Source organism: Cherax quadricarinatus, chromosome 47 (assembly GCF_038502225.1).
Source record: "Cherax quadricarinatus isolate ZL_2023a chromosome 47, ASM3850222v1, whole genome shotgun sequence".
Lineage (NCBI taxonomy): Eukaryota > Metazoa > Arthropoda > Malacostraca > Decapoda > Parastacidae > Cherax > Cherax quadricarinatus.
In genome coordinates this window covers 12,339,903-12,362,308 of record NC_091338.1, presented here as the reverse complement: position 1 = coordinate 12,362,308, position 22,406 = coordinate 12,339,903, and the positions used below count along the sequence as shown (strand labels likewise).

The window sequence follows — 22,406 nt, the reverse complement described above, 5'->3', positions numbered from 1 at the left end:
GACCACTCACCCGGGGACCACTCACCCAGGGACCACTCACCCAGGGACCACTCACCCAGGGACCACTCACCCAGGGACCACTCACCCGGGGACCACTCACCCGGGGACCACTCACCCGGGGACCACTCACCCAGGGACCACTCACCCAGGGACCACTCACCCAGGGACCACTCACCCGGGGACCACTCACCCGGGGACCACTCACCCAGGGGACCACTCACCCAGGGACCACTCACCCGGGGACCACTCACCCGGGGACCACTCACCCAGGGGACCACTCACCCGGGGACCACTCACCCGGGGACCACTCACCCAGGGACCACTCACCCAGGGACCAATCACCCAGGGACCACTCACCCAGGGACCACTCACCCGGGGACCACTCACCCGGGGACCACTCACCCGGGGACCACTCACCCGGGGACCACTCACCCGGGGACCACTCACCCAGGGACCACTCACCCGGGGACCACTCACCCAGGGACCACTCACCCAGGGACCACTCACCCGGGGACCACTCACCCGGGGACCACTCACCCAGGGACCACTCACCCGGGGACCACTCACCCAGGGACCACTCACCCGGGGAGCACTCACCCGGGGACCACTCATCCGGGGACCACTCACCCAGGGACCACTCACCCGGGGACCACTCACCCGGGGACCACTCACCCGGGGACCACTCACCCAGGGACCACTCACCCGGGGACCACTCACCCGGGGACCACTCACCCAGGGACCACTCACCCGGGGACCACTCACCCAGGGACCACTCACCCAGGGACCACTCACCCAGGGACCACTCACCCGGGGACCACTCACCCAGGGACCACTCACCCAGGGACCACTCACCCGGGGACCACTCACCCAGGGACCACTCACCCGGGGACCACTCACCCGGGGACCACTCACCCGGGGACCACTCACCCAGGGACCACTCACCCGGGGACCACTCACCCGGGGACCACTCACCCAGGGACCACTCACCCAGGGACCACTCACCCGGGGACCACTCACCCAGGGACCACTCACCCAGGGACCACTCACCCAGGGACCACTCACCCAGGGACCACTCACCCGGGGACCACTCACCCTGGGACCACTCACCCTGGGACCACTCACCCAGGGACCACTCACCCAGGGACCACTCACCCAGGGACCACTCACCCGGGGACCACTCACCCGGGGACCACTCACCCAGGGACCACTCACCCAGGGACCACTCACCCAGGGACCACTCACCCAGGGACCACTCACCCAGGGACCACTCACCCGGGGACCACTCACCCGGGGACCACTCACCCGGGGACCACTCACCCGGGGACCACTCACCCGGGGACCACTCACCCGGGGACCACACTAGACTCGTGACTTGCACTTGTATTAACCGAACGGTAACTTACTGTTTATTTTATCCCCTGTTTGCAACAGTCTGTTTGTAACTGTGTTTACAGCTACAACAGAGTTGCGGCTTCCTCTCTAAAATTATCTGACCAGTGGTTAAACTGCCTCTGTTGCCACTCTCAAATTATTCCACTGCCTCTGTTGCCTCTCAAATTATTCCACTGCCTCTGTTGCCTCTCTCAAATTATTCCACTGCCTCTGTTGCCTCTCTCAAATTATTCCACTGCCTCTGTTGCCTCTCTCAAATTATTCCACTGCCTCTGTTGCCTCTCTCAAATTATTCCACTGCCTCTGTTGCCTCTCTCAAATTATTCCACTGCCTCTGTTGCCTCTCAAATTACTCCACTGCCTCTGTTGCCTCTCAAATTATTCCACTGCCTCTGTTGCCTCTCAAATTATTCCACTGCCTCTGTTGCCTCTCTCAAATTACTCCACTGCCTCTGTTGCCTCTCTCAAATTACTCCACTGCCTCTGTTGCCTCTCAAATTATTCCACTGCCTCTGTTGCCTCTCTCATTATTCCACTGCCTCTTGCCTCTCTCAAATTATTCCACTGCCTCTGTTGCCTCTCTCAAATTATTCCAATGCCTCTGTTGCCTCTCAAATTATTCCAATGCCTCTGTTGCCTCTCAAATTATTCCACTGCCTCTGTTGCCTGTCAAATTATTCCACTGCCTCTGTTGCCTGTCAAATTATTCCACTGCCTCTGTTGCCTCTCAAATTATTCCACTGCCTCTGTTGCCTCTCTCAAATTATTCCACTGCCTCTGTTGCCTCTCTCAAATTATTCCACTGCCTCTGTTGCCTCTCTCAAATTATTCCAATGCCTCTGTTGCCTCTCTCAAATTATTCCAATGCCTCTGTTGCCTCTCAAATTATTCCACTGCCTCTGTTGCCTCTCAAATTATTCCACTGCCTTTGTTGCCTCTCTCAAACTATTCCACTGCCTCTGTTGCCTCTCAAATTATTCCACTGCCTCTGTTGCCTCTCTCAAATTATTCCAATGCCTCTGTTGCCTCTCTCAAATTATTCCAATGCCTCTGTTGCCTCAAATTATTCCACTGCCTCTGTTGCCTCTCAAATTATTCCACTGCCTCTGTTGCCTCTCTCAAATTATTCCACTGCCTCTGTTGCCTCTCAAATTATTCCACTGCCTCTGTTGCCTCTCAAATTATTCCACTGCCTCTGTTGCCTCTCAAATTATTCCACTAATTAACCACTATATATATATGCCAAGATAAATTTCCACTGTAGATAATAGTTCAGAGAACCGAGAAGTTGATAATTAGACACACATGCAACATTTGGGTATCTTTACTGTGGAAATGTCTGGCCACACAGTGACTTCATCAGTCCAGTACAAAGAAAAATGATGAAGATCAGAAGGAGTTTGAGGTAATTAGTCCCTCAGCCTGGAGTCGATGTAATTAGTCCACTAATCTTATCAATCTTGATGGGCTAATTACATTGACTCCGGGCTAAGGGACTGATTACTTGAAACTCCTCCTGATCTTCACCATTCTTGTTTATATTGGACTGATGAAACCACTGTGTGAAGGAAAGTTTCCACAATAAAGATACCCAAGTGTTGCACATGTATCTAATTTATCTTCTTCGCTTCTCTCTTGTCTTTGCTGTCAGTTTACAACTGCGGCTTCGTGTTGTTTCTGTTGCTGGTGCAGAGAAATCTTTATCTGGCCTTTCACCTTTTATGATCAAATCAAAGACCGGGAGGGGCTTGAACCTTTGGCAGGTGAGCCCTAAAACTCAGGGGTTCAAGCCTCACTTGTCTGCAATCATGTTATTACCGGATCGATACCATGCCTAACCCTTCTAGGGTAGGGTAGGTGCCTGAGCCGGAGCTTGTAGCTCACATGACTCATTCCCATTAGCCCCCTTGGGGCGGGGATGGCAGACCAGAGAGGCCTAGTTTGTGGCTAGGCCTGGGGACAATTTGTCCCAAAGATGAGGAGGTATTTGTGCCTCCTCCCATGGGAGACTTAGGTCTCAGACACTCCCTAAAGAGGGAGCCAAGGCCGGGCCACCACTTGGAAAAGGCCCGGACCACCACTTGGAAAAGGCCCGGACCACCACTTGGAAAAGGCCCGGACCACCACTTGGAAAAGGCCCGGACCACCACTTGGACAAGGCCCGGACCACCACTTGGACAAGGCCCGGGCCACCACTTGGACAAGGCCCGGGCCACCACTTGGACAAGGCCCGGGCCACCACTTGGACAAGGCCCGGGCCACCACTTGGACAAGGCCCGGGCCACCACTTGGACAAGGCCCGGGCCACCACTTGGACAAGGCCCGGGCCACCACTTGGACAAGGCCCGGGCCACCACTTGGACAAGGCCCGGACCACCACTTGGACAAGGCCCGGACCACCACTTGGACAAGGCCCGGACCACCACTTGGACAAGGCCCGGGCCACCACTTGGACAAGGCCCGGACCACCACTTGGACAAGGCCCGGACCACCACTTGGACAAGGCCCGGACCACCACTTGGACAAGGCCCGGGCCACCACTTGGACAAGGCCCGGGCCACCACTTGGACAAGGCCCGGGCCACCACTTGGACAAGGCCCGGGCCACCACTTGGACAAGGCCCGGACCACCACTTGGACAAGGCCCGGACCACCACTTGGACAAGGCCCGGGCCACCACTTGGACAAGGCCCGGACCACCACTTGGACAAGGCCCGGACCACCACTTGGACAAGGCCCGGGCCACCACTTGGACAAGGCCCGGACCACCACTTGGACAAGGCCCGGGCCACCACTTGGACAAGGCCCGGACCACCACTTGGACAAGGCCCGGACCACCACTTGGACAAGGCCCGGGCCACCACTTGGACAAGGCCCGGGCCACCACTTGGACAAGGCCCGGGCCACCACTTGGACAAGGCCCGGGCCACCACTTGGACAAGGCCCGGGCCACCACTTGGACAAGGCCCGGGCCGGGAGAATACCGGCGAATCTTTAATAATAATAATAATAAATGTTATTACGATTTCGTATTTCTTTTATGATATTCTGTGTCATTCTCATCTCTCCTCTTTCCTTACTACGTGTCAGCGTGGACACCTGCGGTGTTTCCAGCATTTCCTCATACCAGTAGTTTATTTTTTAACGTTGGCAAGCATTTTGTATCTCTTGGACCTTTCTAACTTCTCAATATGTGTTTGTAGTGTGAGCACAACCGCTGCACGTTCCAATTTTGGTGTGATATATGTAAGTGCAGTTAAGAGTCCCTGGTAATTTATTCACTCTTACAAGGTTAGTATAGTTAACCAGTATTGAACGTCTGAACATATGATAAATGTACCTTGATTGCATCAAGGTCTGTCGTGAATCATTGATTACTTGGCGACCATACCAATTTCTCTCTCTCTCTCCCTCTCTCTCCCTCTCTCTCTCTCTCTCTCTCTCTATGTATATTAAAGTGCATACTTACCTAGTTGTGGTGCGGGAGTCGAATCTGTTCCAGAGCGCTCCCCTACTCACACACACACACACAGACACACACACACACACACACACACACACACACACACACACACACACACATTAATATTTTAACGCAGGCCAGAGTGTCAGCCACATCGTCCTGTGAAGTGTGGAGGTCTACTCACGCAGCCTACTCAGCTGTTTAATGAAGACAGTGTGTTGCAGTTAGGTCAAGTCCAGCACCCGGGACACAAGTATCAACTAACTACACTCATCAGTCGTGATTAGCCAATCTCATAAGACACTAACAAATTAACTCCTCACCAAACTCACTGTTGATCCTCAGTACTGTAAGCTTATACAACTACGGGTATACATATATACAGCTACATAAATTATCATACATAGCAGCATGTGTGTAGATTACCTACTGATTAAAATAATCCACGAATTATAATAACCTAGCGATTATCATCACACCAAACCGATCAAGTTGTCACAATAAACGTAGATTAGAGTGAGGGGACATACGCGCTGCGTCAACAATTAGTGGAGACTACGCATGTTGAGATGATACGCAGATTAGGAAGCAGCAGCAGTCACTACTGATGTTCGCACGCGCACGCACACGCACGCACACACACACACGTATACGCAAGAGTAACATCATGTAGCCTGGCGTATCCTGAACATCATAACTACGTCAACAACTACGCACATGCTCTGAAGACGCACGTGGCCGAATAAGCTTTTGTTATTTCTCAGTTGGGACAACGTTTTTTATTGCCGTGTGTAGACGTTTATAAAGTCCTGTTTCGCCCTCTGAAGATTTATCATGTCATGTTTCACCCTGTGCAAAGTTTTATCACGTTATCTTTCGCCCTGTGTATAGGTTTACCATATGTTTCACCCTGTGTAGAGGTTTATCATGCTATGTTTCACCCTGTGTAGAGGTTTATCATGCTATGTTTCACCCTGTGTAGAGGTTTATCATGCTATGTTTCATCCTATGTAGAGGTTTATCATGCTATGTTTCACCCTGTGTAGAGGTTTATCATGCTATGTTTCACCCTGTGTAGAGGTTTATCATGCTATGTTTCACCCTGTGTAGAGGTTTATCATGCTATGTTTCACCCTGTGTAGAGGTTTATCATGCTATGTTACATCCTAAGTAGAGGTTTATCATGCTATGTTTCACCCTGTGTAGAGGCTTATCCTGCTATGTTTCACCCTGTGTAGAGGTTTATCATGCTATGTTTCACCCTGTGTAGAGGTTTATCATGCTATGTTTCACCCTGTGTAGAGGCTTATCCTGCTATGTTTCACCCTGTGTAGAGGTTTATCATGCCATGTTTCACCCTGTGTAGAGGTTTATCATGCTATGTTTCACCCTGTGTAGAGGCTTATCCTGCTATGTTTCACCCTGTGTAGAGGTTTATCATGCCATGTTTCACCCTGTGTAGAGGTTTATCATGCCATGTTTCACCCTGTGTAGAGGTTTATCATGCTATGTTTCACCCTGTGTAGAAGTTTATCATGCTATGTTTCACCATGTGTAGAGATTTATCATGCTATGTTTCACCCTGTGTAGAGGTTTATCATGCTATGTTTCACCCTGTGTAGAGGTTTATCATGCTATGTTTTACCCTCTGTAGAGGTTTATCATGCTATGTTTCACCCTCTGTAGAGGTTTATCATGCTATGTTTCACCCTGTGTAGAGGTTTATCATGCTATGTTTCACCCTGTGTAGAGGTTTATCATGCTATGTTACATCCTAAGTAGAGGTTTATCATGCTATGTTTCACCCTGTGTAGAGGCTTATCCTGCTATGTTTCACCCTGTGTAGAGGTTTATCATGCTATGTTTCACCCTGTGTAGAGGTTTATCATGCTATGTTTCACCCTGTGTAGAGGCTTATCCTGCTATGTTTCACCCTGTGTAGAGGTTTATCATGCCATGTTTCACCCTGTGTAGAGGTTTATCATGCTATGTTTCACCCTGTGTAGAGGCTTATCCTGCTATGTTTCACCCTGTGTAGAGGTTTATCATGCCATGTTTCACCCTGTGTAGAGGTTTATCATGCCATGTTTCACCCTGTGTAGAGGTTTATCATGCTATGTTTCACCCTGTGTAGAAGTTTATCATGCTATGTTTCACCATGTGTAGAGATTTATCATGCTATGTTTCACCCTGTGTAGAGGTTTATCATGCTATGTTTCACCCTGTGTAGAGGTTTATCATGCTATGTTTTACCCTCTGTAGAGGTTTATCATGCTATGTTTCACCCTCTGTAGAGGTTTATCATGCTATGTTTCACCCTGTGTAGAGGTTCATCATGCTATGTTTTACCCTGTGTAGAGGTTTATCATGCTATGTTTCACCCTGTGTAGAGGTTTATCATGCTATGTTTCACCCTGTGTAGAGGTTTATCATGCTATGTTTTACCCTGTGTAGAGGTTTATCATGCTATGTTTCACCCTGTGTAGAGGTTTATCATGCTATGTTTTACCCTCTGTAGAGGTTTATCATGCTATGTTTCACCCTCTGTAGAGGTTTATCATGCTATGTTTCACCCTCTGTAGAGGTTTATCATGCTATGTTTTACCCTCTGTAGAGGTTTGTCATGCTATGTTTTACCCTGTGTAGAGGTTTATCATGCTATGTTTCACCCTGTGTAGAGGTTTATCAAGTCACGACAAAACCATACACAGAGAGAAACTAGAGAAACATAACTTGATCTCTTCTAGTCTTGCCAGAGCGAAACATTACGCTAAAACTCTACACAAGGCGAAACGTTGTCCCGGTAAAAGCTTGTTCAGCAACGATTGTCTTCTTTCCACAGTTACCGGCAGTACATTTTAATCGTAAACACAGATGGAGGTGTGTCGGTCTAGCCAGGCTCAAAGTCCCCGTCTTATGTAGGTCTATATCTGCCTCTGAATTATTCTCAATATTTTATACTTTGTGATTATTTTATGTGAATTGCTCAGGTTCTGCTAGTCATCACGTGCAAAACGTAGCACGGGGACGGTGCACTGGAGAGAACCTTGAACCACACAGTAACTATAGTTACAGTGTGCTTATAGCCACACAGTGACTATAGTTACAGTGTGCTTATAGCCACACAGTGACTATAGTTACAGTGGGCTTATAGCCACACAGTGACTATAGTTAGTGTGCTTATAGCCACACAGTGACTATAGTGTGCTTATAGCCACACAGTGACTATAGTTAGTGTGCTTATAGCCACACAGTGACTATAGTTACAGTGTGCTTATAGCCACACAGTGACTATAGTTACAGTGTGCTTATAGCCACACAGTGACTATAGTTACAGTGTGCTTATAGCCACACAGTGACTATAGTTACAGTGTGCTTATAGCCACACAGTGAGCGCCTAGAACCAGACACACCTTCCACCAACCACAAACACAAAGACACTGACACACACATGAGGGTCTTACCGTCCAGAAACTTATGTTCCTCAGCTGGGAAGCAGACAAACAAAAGAACATCATTAGATACATATCCACGGATTTTTTCTGAATAAACACCAAGGATTATGAGGGATACATTATGAAGGATACATTGAGGGATACCTAAGGATCTGCTAGTAAACAATGGGGAATGAGGAGTGGATATAGAGATTCTGGAGACACGCAGAGTTATGAGGGATACACGAGAATTTGCTGATACACAAGGGGTTATGTATATATATTTTGGAGATACATGTTGGCTTTGAGGACACATAGATATAGGGATTGTGAGTAGGCAATGTGTGATTATGAAGAAACATGGGGTATCATGGGGAATCTCCAGAGTTATGAGAAAACATGGGGACATGTGAGGATTCAATAAACTCTGGGAATTTCATAAGACATGGGGACTGGCATATAAATGGAAGGTTTGTATAAACGTGGGGGTACCAGAAGATAGGGGAGACTTGAAAAGACTTAAGGATTAGATATGTGGGCTTCACAGTAATGGGTTTTGAATAAATATAGGTTTAAATGGACAATGGGACCACATACACACTAGAGACACTGAATAAACCTGAAGACCCATCAGAGTGTAGCACCACACATGAAGATTGAACAAGCAGAGGTCTACTAGCAGACACAGATATTATCAGTAACTAGAAGTTCCTAAACTTGAATTTCCCTCTATGGAGCTAGCTGCCCTCATGCCTATCATTTTCCTTGGATCAAACCTGAACGCCTCTCATACTATATGATCCAAAACGGGTTTATCGTTTCCTCCCGATTAAAAAAATAAAATAAAAATCTGAAACTGGAATATTCATATTTAAAGTCAATATTACACTTATGATTATAACTACATATATGTCGTGCCAAATACGTAAAATTTGCGATTTTGGCTTAAATAGCAACGCTCTTCTTGCCGAATAAAGCAAGCTAAAATTTGTAAGTCTGAGTAGTATAAGAATATATATGGTATAAGGCTACCGGGGCTGTAGGAGAGTTGTGTCACAGATGATGACCTCTGATGCAGACATGACACACAGAAATGTCTGTGAAACTTTCCTATTAGAAGCCTCGTAGCCCAGTAGTAGAGTGCTGGACCTGCTACCATTTAGGACTAAGCCCGTTGGGATCATGCAGGACCAGGGAGATAATCAATCCAGTTTGATCCAAGAAAGATGGTCAATGAGTAGACCTGAAGATATGAAGAGATGAGTCAACATCAAAGTATTATTGTTACACTTATGGGAAAATGCTGAACCTGACAGGATTCCTGAGCACCTGGGTAATGAGAGGCAATTTGGTTCGATCCACAGAAAGGAAACGACAGCTTTAGCCAGATTATTTTCTGCTTCCTTAGTGATTTGTTACCAGAGTTCTGACAAGAACCTCTCATTACAACAGCCAAGCATTAAGTGCTCTCCCTACGCCTGAACGCCATTACCTCTTCCTTAAAATAACGTTTGGGCTGAGATCCAGTTGGATCACATTTCTTGGTGTACGTAGACGACTTGATCGGCATAACAAAACACGGAGATGCATTTTCAGAGCTTGGACTTAGTAATGGAAAAATTAGCTGATGCTAACTTGAAGATTAAAGCTTCAATGTAAATTTTTATAAGCAAGGATTAATTTTCTTGGTCACAGTCACTCCTAGAAGGATTACGACTTATCAAAGTAAAGTAGTTAATTGCCGTCCATAATATTTCAAACACACAAACAGCTGAAGTCATAAGATCTCTTGTGGGTTTAGTTGTTTTTTGCAGATACTCTATTACACAATTTTCGTCCACTGAAGCTCATTAATAGGACTGACCAGAAAGATGCTCCTTACAACTGGACCTTTAGTTATGAAATAGCATCGCAAGACACTAGACTAGGGGCAGTACCAACAGTGGAAGCTAGATGGATACAAGGATCCACACGGATGAATCTAGCCAGACAAGGGTCCACACGGATGAATCTAGCTAGACACAAGGGTCCACACGGATGAATCTAGCCAGACAAGGGTCCACACGGATGAATCTAGCTAGACACAAGGATCCACACGGATGAATCTAGCCAGACAAGGGTCCACACGGATGAATCTAGCTAGACACAAGGATCCACACGGATGAATCTAGCCAGACAAGGGTCCACACGGATGAATCTAGCTAGACAAGGGTCCACACGGATGAATCTAGCCAGACACAAGGGTCCACACGGATGAATCTAGCCAGACACAAGGGTCCACATGGATGAATCTAGCTAGACACAAGGGTCCACACGGATGAATCTAGCCAGACACAAGGGTCCACATGGATGAATCTAGCTAGACACAAGGGTCCACACGGATGAATCTAGCCAGACACAAGGGTCCACATGGATGAATCTAGCTAGACACAAGGGTCCACACGGATGAATCTAGCTAGACACAAGGGTCTACACGGATGAATCTAGCCAGACACAAGGGTCCACATGGATGAATCTAGCTAGACACAAGGGTCCACATGGATGAATCTAGCTAGACACAAGGGTCTACACGGATGAATCTAGCCAGACACAAAGGTCCACATGGATGAATCTAGCTAGACACAAGGGTCCACACGGATGAATCTAGCCAGACACAAGGGTCCACACGGATGAATCTAGCTAGACACAAGGGTCCACACGGATGAATCTAGCTAGACACAAGGGTCCACACGGATGAATCTAGCCAGACACAAGGGTCCACATGGATGAATCTAGCTAGACACAAGGGTCCACACGGATGAATCTAGCTAGACACAAGGGTCTACACCAGTGGTTCCCAAACTTTTTCAGCTTGTTACCCAATTTAACATGCCACATAAAGCATGTTACCCCTTTCACAAAATGTTGTTATTATTGATATATATGGCTAAACGTGAACGTATACAGCCTCGCATACTCTGCTAATCCTAGCAAAACCATTGAAAACGTAAGAACCACACATACATATATAAAATTAATAATAGCTACAAATTCACAGTAACAGTGGGTAAATACTAACTATATACTGCACAGGGCAGTACACATACATACCAGCTTATGTCTACCTCGGCTGATGCTCACAGATAAACTGACAGTGTGAAATAGAGGCAGCCTCAGGAAGTGAGTGACGCGTACTGGACAGGTCGATCTGGGCTACTGAGTGACTTTTGTCCTGAAGCATACTTGTCAAAATACTTTTGGGTTTAGACACACTTAGCTATATATTTCTTCTTTTCTAATACTGTATATTAGTTTTTGATGTTTATTGTTATTTGGTTTAACTTTATTACTTATAATAGGTTTACTTTACAACTTTATATACTAAGACAAAGTTAACAATAATCCTCATACCGGGTACCGCATTCTTTTCTTGATTTTCAGAATTCATAACTTTTTTTCTGTCACCCCTCCATTACCCCCCAAAAATGGTTAAATTACCCCCAGGGGGTAATTTACCCCCAGTTTGGGAACCACTGGTCTACACGGATGAATCTAGCCAGACAAGGCTCCACACGGATGAATCTAGCCAGACACAAGGGTCCACACGGATGAATCTAGCTAGACACAAGGGTCCACACGGATGAATCTAGCTAGACACAAGGGTCCACACAGATGAATCTAGCCAGACAAGGCTCCACACGGATGAATCTAGCTAGACACAAGGGTCCACACAGATGAATCTAGCCAGACAAGGCTCCACACGGATGAATCTAGCTAGACACAAGGGTCCGCACGGATGAATCTAGCTAGACACAAGGGTCCACACGGATGAATCTAGCTAGGCACAAGGGTCCACACGGATGAATCTAGCTAGGCACAAGGGTCCACACGGATGAATCTAGCTAGACACAAGGGTCCACACGGATGAATCTAGCTAGACACAAGGGTCCACACGGATGAATCTAGCTAGGCACAAGGGTCCACACGGATGAATCTAGCTAGGCACAAGGGTCCACACGGATGAATAGCTAGACACAAGGGTCTACACGGATGAATCTAGCTAGGCACAAGGGTCCACACGGATGAATCTAGCTAGGCACAAGGATCCACATACACTCACAACATACAACACCACGTTCAACATGTTACTGGTCTAACATCTTTGCTGTTAACATGACTGTTACCTGGAAAGAAACACAGCGACAGGTGTGTATAAGGACGGCTGCAAGCACAGAAATAACAGAAGTACAAACGGAGGAAACACTGGGGAAGAGGAACAATACCGTGGATGGAACAATATAGTGGGTGGAACAATACCGTGGGTGGAACAATACCGTGGGTGGAACAATATAGTGGGTGGAACAATACCGTGGGTAGAATACTGTGGGTGGAACAATATCGTGGGTAGAATTATTCACAAGTAATCCTTAATTTAGAGCTGTAATCTAGGCGACGTGTTGCTCTGTCTTTATTTATTCCCTTTATCATCAGAGTGTAACACTAAGCATGAAGGACCATACAGCAGTGTGAAAACTGGGGTGATCAAGGTTGATCTGAGGAAGGGAAGGGTAGTTCCCTTACACCAGGAGCCCTTCACCAACATTATGGCGCCCTCTTTGAAGGGAATCAGTCGAAAAGGGATCAGTCTGAAGGGTAATCAGTCTGAAGGAAGTCAGTCTGAAGGGTAATCAGTCTGCACTTAGTCTATTTAACAAATGATCCAGAAAAAAAGGAACGTCGGATAGTTTTCAGTTAGAGTTAAGATTTACCTGAAGACAGATGTTTATAAAACATGTCACACACCTGTCTCACATATGTTGTGTGTGTGTGTGGCGTGTGTGTGTGGTGTGTGTGTGGTGTGTGTGTGTGTGTGTGTGGTGTGTGTGGTGTGTGTGGTGTGTGTGTGTGTGTGTGTGTGTGTGTGGTGTGTGTGTGGTGTGTGTGTGGTGTGTGTGTGTGTGTGTGTGGTGTGTGTGTGGTGTGTGTGTGGTGTGTGTGTGTGTGTGTGTGTGTGTGTGTGTGTGTGTGTGTGTGTGTGTGTGTGTGTGTGGTGTGTGTGTGGTGTGTGTGTGGTGTGTGTGTGGTGTGTGTGTGGTGTGTGTGTGGTGTGTGTGTGGTGTGTGTGTGTGTGTGTGTGTGTGTGTGTGTGTGTGTGTGTGTATGTGTGTGTGTGGTGTGTGTGTGTGGTGTGTGTGTGTGTGTGTGTGTGTGGTGTGTGTGGTGGTGTGTGTGTGGGGGGTGTGTGGTGTGTGTGTGGTGTGTGTGTGGTGTGTGTGGTGTGTGTGTGTGTGTGGTGTGTGTGGTGTGTGTGTGTGTGTGTGTGGTGTGTGTGTGTGTGTGTGTGTGTGTGTGTGTGTGTGTGTGTGTGTGGTGTGTGTGTGGTGTGTGTGTGTGTGTGTGTGTGTGTGTGTGGTGTGTGTGTGTGTGTGTGGTGTGTGTGTGGCGTGTGTGGTGTGCGTGTGGTGTGTGTGGTGTGTGTGGTGTGTGTGGTGTGTGTGTGTGGTGTGTGGTGTGTGTGTGTGTGGTGTGTGTGTGGTGTGGTGTGTGTGTGGTGTGGTGTGTGTGTGGTGTGTGTGTGGTGTGGTGTGTGTGTGGTGTGTGTGTGTGTGGTGTGTGTGTGTGTGGTGTGTGTGTGTGTGGTGTGTGTGTATGTGTGGTGTGTGTGTGTGTGGTGTGTGTGTGTGTGGTGTGTGTGTGTGTGTGTTCACCTGTGGTTACAGGGGTCGAGTCATAACTCCTGGCCCTGTGTAGGTGTTACAGGTTAAGCGAGGATCAGGTTGCAAGTTAGGCTAAAAACAGGTTACAGTTTAGGAACAGGTTACAGGCTAGAATAGGAGTAGATCACAGGTTACAAGTTAGACTAGGAGCGGGTAACAAGTTAGCATAGTAAAAGTGTACAATAGGTAACAATATGAAACAGGTAACAGTATACAACAGGTAACGATATACAACAGGTAACAGTACATGAAACTTAACAGTGTTCAACAGGTAAGTGTTTAACAGGTGACAGTGAAGTGTGTGTATAGTATATGACGTGTGGGTGTGTATAGTATATGACGTGTGGGTGTGTATAGTATATGACGTGTGGGTGTGTATAGTATATGACGTGTGGGTGTGTATAGTATATGACGTGTGGGTGTGTATAGTATATGACGTGTGGGTGTGTATAGTTTATGACGTGTGGGTGTGTATAGTATATGACGTGTGGGTGTGTATAGTGTATGACGTGTGGGTGTGTATAGTGTATGACGTGTGGGTGTGTATAGTGTATGACGTGTGGGTGTGTATAGTGTATGACGTGTGGGTGTGTATAGTATATGACGTGTGGGTGTGTATAGTGTATGACGTGTGGGTGTGTATAGTGTATGACGTGTGGGTGTGTATAGTGTATGACGTGTGGGTGTGTATAGTATATGACGTGTGGGTGTGTATAGTATATGACGTGTGGGTGTGTATAGTATATGACGTGTGGGTGTGTATAGTATATGACGTGTGGGTGTGTATAGTATATGACGTGTGGGTGTGTATAGTATATGACGTGTGGATGTGTATAGTATATGACGTGTGGGTGTGTATAGTATATGACGTGTGGGTGTGTATAGTATATGACGTGTGGGTGTGTATAGTGTATGACGTGTGGGTGTATAGTGTATGTACGAGGTGTAGCAGTGTAGATGTTGCGCTGGTTAAGCGTAGATGTTACTCATAAAGCCTAATTATGTACACACAGAGAACAAATGGGTACATAGGAAGCTTAAGCGTGTACACTGCACATATAAGATGCAGAAACAAAGCGTAAGTGTGCACAAGTATCGCCGAGAAGGTAAACTGGTCACTTAGCAACAACTTATTTAAAATTAAGTCCTTTCTAAAATTTTCTCTTATACGTTTAAAGATATATATTTTTTTTTCATTCATGTTAATGTAAAAATTAATAATTTCGTACCAGGAAAATCTTAGAAAACTTACATAACATTATTATAACAAGCGCAATTTAATTTAGCCTAATTCAACTAAATATATTTTATATAAGTTTACAATAATTTAATAATAACCAAACAATGAAATATATTTTTTTTCGTTAGGTTCAGAATGATTTTTGCGGAATTATTACATTCACAAATTTTTGCTTGCCTTATTCGGCAAGAACAGCGTTGCTATTTAAGCCAAAATCGCAAGTTTTACCTATTCGGCACGACACACACACATTTTATATATATATATATATATATATATATATATAAAAAGCGTAAGTGTGTACGCAAACATTTGCGTTTTACGCACAGAACACAGCCACATAAAGCATGTACGTAAAAAAACAAATCACGCACACGAAAACCGTGTGTTCTGGCAGATTACACAGAGCGTAAGTCCCAGAAAATCACACGCGTGCAGCGCTCATGTACGCATAGCTTCAGCGTTTGTGTGTATATTAAGTGTGTGTGTGTGTGTGTGTGTGTGTGTGTGTGTGTGTGTGTGTGTGTGTGGTGTTTGTATGTGTGTGTGCGTGAAAGTGACTCACCTTCATGATGAGGTCATCATCGTCCTGGATCTTACTGGTGTACATGATGCGACCAGCCTGCCAGTCCTCCATCAAGTGTCTAACTTCCTCACGTTCAGGATCGATCAACCTCAGGGCCGTCACGTTCGATCCTCCGTACTTGAAATCTTCCAGGTTGACCAGGTGCAAGTCCTGCAACACCACCACACAACACACACAGCATTATTTCCTGCAACACCACCACACAACACACATGATATTACTGGCTGCACTCTGCCTGCCACCATCTCCTATATTAAGGAGTAAGGTAATGCATTGTGTTACTAGGTGATACATTGTGTTACTAGGTGATGCATTGTGTTGCTAGGTGATACACTGTGTTACTAGGTGATACACTGTGTTACTAGGTGATACACTGTGTTATTAGGTGATATATCGTGTTACAAGGTGACATACTGTGTTACTAAATGATATACTGTTACTATGTGATATACTGTGTTATTAGGTGATATACTGTGTTACTAGGTGATATACTGTTACTAGGTGATATACTGTGTTACTAGGTGATATACTGTTACTAGGTGATATACAGTTACTAGGTGATATACTGTTACTAGGTGATATACTGTTACTAGGTGATATACTGTGTTACTAGGTGATATACTGTTACTAGGTGATATACAGTTACTAGGTGATATACTGTTACTAGGTGATATACTGTTACTAGGTGATATACTGTGTTACTAGGTGATATACAGTTACTAGGTGATATACTGTGTTACTAGGTGATATACTGTTACTAGGTGATATACTGTGTTACTAGGTGATATACTGTGTTACTAGGTGATATACTGTGTTACTAGGTGATATACTGTGTTACTAGGTGATATACAGTTACTAGGTGATATACTGTGTTACTAGGTGATATACTGTTACTAGGTGATATACAGTTACTAGGTGATATACTGTGTTACTAGGTGATATACAGTTACTAGGTGATATACTGTGTTACTAGGTGATATACTGTTACTAGGTGATATACAGTTACTAGGTGATATACTGTGTTACTAGGTGATATACTGTTACTAGGTGATATACTGTGTTACTAGGTGATATACTGTTACTAGGTGATATACAGTTACTAGGTGATATACTGTGTTACTAGGTGATATACTGTTACTAGGTGATATACTGTGTTACTAGGTGATATACTGTTACTAGGTGATATACTGTGTTACTAGGTGATATACTGTTACTAGGTGATATACAGTTACTAGGTGATATACTGTGTTACTAGGTGATATACAGTTACTAGGTGATATACTGTGTTACTAGGTGATATACTGTTACTAGGTGATATACAGTTACTAGGTGATATACTGTGTTACTAGGTGATATACTGTTACTAGGTGATATACTGTGTTACTAGGTGATATACAGTTACTAGGTGATATACTGTGTTACTAGGTGATATACTGTTACTAGGTGATATACAGTTACTAGGTGATATACTGTGTTACTAGGTGATATACAGTTACTAGGTGATATACTGTGTTACTAGGTGATATACAGTTACTAGGTGATATACTGTGTTACTAGGTGATATACAGTTACTAGGTGATATACAGTTACTAGGTGATATACAGTTACTAGGTGATATACTGTGTTACTAGGTGATATACAGTTACTAGGTGATATACAGTTACTAGGTGATATACAGTTACTAGGTGATATACAGTTACTAGGTGATATACAGTTACTAGGTGATATACTGTGTTACTAGGTGATATACAGTTACTAGGTGATATACAGTTACTAGGTGATATACAGTTACTAGGTGATATACAGTTACTAGGTGATATACTGTGTTACTAGGTGATATACAGTTACTAGGTGATATACAGTTACTAGGTGATATACAGTTACTAGGTGATATACAGTTACTAGGTGATATACAGTGTTACTAGGTGATATACAGTTACTAGGTGATATACAGTGTTACTAGGTGATATACAGTTACTAGGTGATATACAGTGTTACTAGGTGATATACAGTTACTAGGTGATATACAGTTACTAGGTGATATACAGTTACTAGGTGATATACTGTGTTACTAGGTGATATACAGTTACTAGGTGATATACTGTGTTACTAGGTGATATACAGTTACTAGGTGATATACAGTTACTAGGTGATATACAGTGTTACTAGGTGATATACAGTTACTAGGTGATATACTAGGTGATATACAGTTACTAGGTGATATACTAGGTGATATACAGTTACTAGGTGATATACAGTTACTAGGTGATATACAGTTACTAGGTGATATACAGTTACTAGGTGATATACAGTTACTAGGTGATATACAGTTACTAGGTGATATACAGTTACTAGGTGATATACAGTTACTAGGTGATATACTGTGTTACTAGGTGATATACAGTTACTAGGTGATATACAGTTACTAGGTGATATACAGTTACTAGGTGATATACAGTTACTAGGTGATATACAGTTACTAGGTGATATACTGTGTTACTAGGTGATATACAGTTACTAGGTGATATACAGTTACTAGGTGATATACAGTTACTAGGTGATATACAGTTACTAGGTGATATACTGTGTTACTAGGTGATATACAGTTACTAGGTGATATACAGTTACTAGGTGATATACAGTTACTAGGTGATATACAGTTACTAGGTGATATACTGTGTTACTAGGTGATATACAGTTACTAGGTGATATACAGTTACTAGGTGATATACAGTTACTAGGTGATATACAGTTACTAGGTGATATACAGTTACTAGGTGATATACAGTTACTAGGTGATATACAGTTACTAGGTGATATACAGTTACTAGGTGATATACTGTGTTACTAGGTGATATACAGTTACTAGGTGATATACAGTTACTAGGTGATATACAGTTACTAGGTGATATACAGTTACTAGGTGATATACAGTTACTAGGTGATATACTGTGTTACTAGGTGATATACAGTTACTAGGTGATATACAGTTACTAGGTGATATACAGTTACTAGGTGATATACAGTTACTAGGTGATATACTGTGTTACTAGGTGATATACAGTTACTAGGTGATATACAGTTACTAGGTGATATACAGTTACTAGGTGATATACAGTTACTAGGTGATATACTGTGTTACTAGGTGATATACAGTTACTAGGTGATATACAGTTACTAGGTGATATACAGTTACTAGGTGATATACAGTTACTAGGTGATATACAGTTACTAGGTGATATACAGTGTTACTCATCCGAAACGAATAATAATAAAATAATAATAATCATGATAATAATAATAGTAACTAGATCAATTATTAAGATAGATAGGTAAGACATGTTCCAGAGTTAGTTTGTTTTATTACGAAAGTTTCGCTCGAATACAGAGTTGGCGAATACCGTGGAGAGGGGAAAATTGACGTGATCAGTTCGTCAACCTTGAATAAGTTGTTTGAGGTGGTCAGTCCCTCAGCTTGGAGAAGTGTTCAACATTGTTCAAGACTGTTTGGTAAGACACATATGCAACAGTTAGGTATCTTTATCTCGAAACGTTTCGCCTACACAGTAGGCTTCTTCAGTCGAGTACACAAAAGTTGATAGAAGCAGAATGTTCACATTGTTCAATTATTATTATAATCAAGGGGGAAGCGCTAAACCCGGAGGATTATACAGCGCCTGGGGGGGGGATATGTGGAAGACATTCAGGCTTAATTCGGGGAACTGGAGCACAGATCCAATTCCCTAAATCAAGAGCCCCTCACCAACATCAAGGAATCACATTGTTCAAGACTATAAAACTGAACACATCTGAAGGCTGAGGGACTGACTACCTTGAACTACTACTACTTCAGGGTTGATGGACTAATCGCATCATCTTTACCTCTCCACTGCTTCTACGGTCTTTGTATTCGAAAACTCTGTAATTCGACCCATGAGGCCTGCTGTGTAGGCGAAACGTTTCGCAATAAAGCAACCTAATTGTTGCATATGTCTTACTTATCTACGTCTCGGTGCTGGGTCACAACTGACCTAGCACAGGTAGCAAGGGGGGTCACATCAAAGGGTCACAACTGACCTAGCACTGGTAGAAAGGGGGTCACATCAAGGGGTCACAACTAACCTAGCACTAGTAGCAAGGGGGTCACATCAAGGGGTCACAAATGGCACAGAACAAGCAACAAGGTGTCACAACTAGTCTAGGACAGGCAACAAGGCAACAAAGTGTCACAACACGGTGTCACAACTTATCTAGGACAGGCAACAAAGTGTCACAAGGTGTCACAGCAAGGTGTCACAGTGTCACAGCAAGGTTTCACAGCAAGGTGTCACATCAAGGTGTCACGACTCACCAGGGAAGAGATGATGTAGTTATGGAAGGAGGACATCATGCCGATCTGCTGAGCTTGCTTCAGCACTGTTCCCACGTTCTCTGTCTTGCAGTCCAGGATGATGTTCTGCTCCAGTGTCCCCTTCACCTCGTTCAGCAGGGCCCTGTCAGCAGGAGAACCTGCTTACACTAGTAATCAGTGCAAGAGCAGCCAGCAGGGTCAACATCACCTATCACCATCTGGCTGAGCAGAAAGATCGTGTCATCTGACAAAGATCCTGGCATCATCTGGCTTATCTGTCAGAAGGATCTTAGCATCATCTGGCAGATGGATCCTAGCACCATCTGGCTCGGTTGGCTGAAGAATCCTAGCACCATCTGGCTCAGTTGTCAGTATCCTAACACCATCTAACTCCTTCAAGCATACACTTCAGACTTAATAAATTCACGCCACCTGGTGAAGAATTTGGCGAATTCTACAGAACTCGCCAAATTCCCAAAGAACTTGCACAACCCAAGGACCCAGGATCAATTCCGGGCAAGTAGTGTATGGGCAACTCACCTCATACCTGCTGCCGCTGGTGACCTAGTAAGTAAACAGGTAATGTGGCTGGACTGTAGAAGACCTGAGGTAGGATAGCAGCTACTAGCCTGTCTGGAAACTTACTTGACTGAATGGAAACACTGCACAGTCTATTTGACTGACTGGAAATCTATTAGATCGACTGGAAATCCAATACGGTCACTGTACACCAGCAGGATGGAGTGGGTCTGTGAACACCTGCATGGTGAAGTTGCAGGACTCACCTGTAGTCATTACCGCGAGGCAGTTGTCTAATGGAGACTTTGAACTCGTTGGGCGAAGGAGTCTTGAGCAGCTCCTGCATGCGCACCAGACCCTCGTTATCCTCGTACAAGATGCAGAACGAACGCCACCCGAACAGTCGAACAAGGTCCAGGTATGCCTGTTGACACAACACGTACATGTGTAGTAGATGCAGCAAGTAGTAGCAGCACTGGTAGTAGTATTAGTAGTAGTAATAGCAACAGTAGTACTAGTAATAGCAATAACATTAGTAATAGTAGTTTCTCCACTCTGGTATCAGGTATAGGTTTTGAAGAGTAACGCTAATGTTCAGATGGACACAGTACGTAACACCCATGTCAGGCCAGACCTGTGAAACTTGTTCCTCCGCTCTTGAGACTCACTCTGGCAACCACTGCACTTCAACATAACAATATGACACAAAACGGCACTGAAGCAGAAATCGGCAATTATTATTATTATATTCACAAGAAAGCACTGAACACAAATGAATCATATAACATGAAATGGTAGGGAAAAGACGTATACAGAAGGCACTGCAAGAGAGATCGTCAAATTCTAGAGAGAAGTGAAGTACAGAATGATGATACATCAGCATCAGTCGTAGCAGCCTTCACCTCAGCATTCTCCTGTTCAGTACCAAGGACCCCGACCAATCCCGGGCACCAACATAACTTTTAAAAATTTTATTATGCACCATATACCCAGCCCGTTCAGAATATTTGGTGCCAGACTGGCACCAGATATTCTGAAAACTAAGCTTTCACAGTGGTAATGAAGTATTTACAAGTATACATTTTTTTACAGATACGAATTCAGTTCCTAAAACATTACACTGAATTTTACATAGAAGTTATTAATTATTTAAAATATCCAACAATATAGCAAGGTATGGTCGACTATTACAAAGTTTAAGTCTTTGTAAATTATTTACAAAGGACAAAGTAAGCATATTTTTCCAGCATGGTTAGTAATATGCCACTGTGGGGAAAATACTTTGGTATTTATTGGACATCTGTGAGTTGTCTCTGAATTCATTATTTCTCGTAGTACTGGTAACGTACCGGAAGTGAATACTGGTAACGAGGTGCTAGATGTTGTGAACTATGAAGTACAGAGGATCATAATGTGCCAGAACTAACCAGAGCAGTTTAGAGCAATATTCGACAGGGAAGCAGGAGGTAAAAGTTACTCCCCTTGCTGATGAAGGAGGGAGGTATTCACCTTGCTGAGATATAAGGGGGTACTCACCTTGCTGAGAGAGGAGGGGGGTACTCACCTTGCTGAGAGGAGGGAGGTACCCACCTTGCTGAGAGAGGAGAGGGATACTCACCTAACAGAGAGGAGAGGGGTACTCACCTTGCTGAGAGAGGAGGGAGGTACCCACCTTGCTGAGAGAGGAGAGGGATACTCACCTAACAGAGAGGAGAGGGGTACTCGC

At 44.6% G+C, this 22,406-nt stretch overlaps 1 protein-coding gene across 6 annotated transcripts in view; it reads right to left on the bottom strand.

Annotated features, from left to right (window-relative positions):
• The window catches only part of LOC128696505 (glutamate receptor ionotropic, kainate 2-like), a 520,103-nt gene that overhangs the window by 112,503 nt on the left and 385,194 nt on the right, over positions 1-22,406 (bottom strand). For 5 of the 6 annotated variants that reach the window (XM_070094680.1, XM_070094682.1, XM_070094681.1 and 2 more), the window contains 4 exons: positions 20,947-21,104; positions 20,162-20,303; positions 15,790-15,960; positions 8,319-8,342 (listed from right to left, as the gene is read on the bottom strand). In XM_070094680.1, coding sequence (XP_069950781.1) covers positions 8,319-8,342; positions 15,790-15,960; positions 20,162-20,303; positions 20,947-21,104 — 495 coding nt within the window. The remainder of the gene's footprint in view (positions 1-8,318; positions 8,343-15,789; positions 15,961-20,161; positions 20,304-20,946; positions 21,105-22,406) is intronic. The other variant, XM_070094683.1, reaches the window with a different exon arrangement.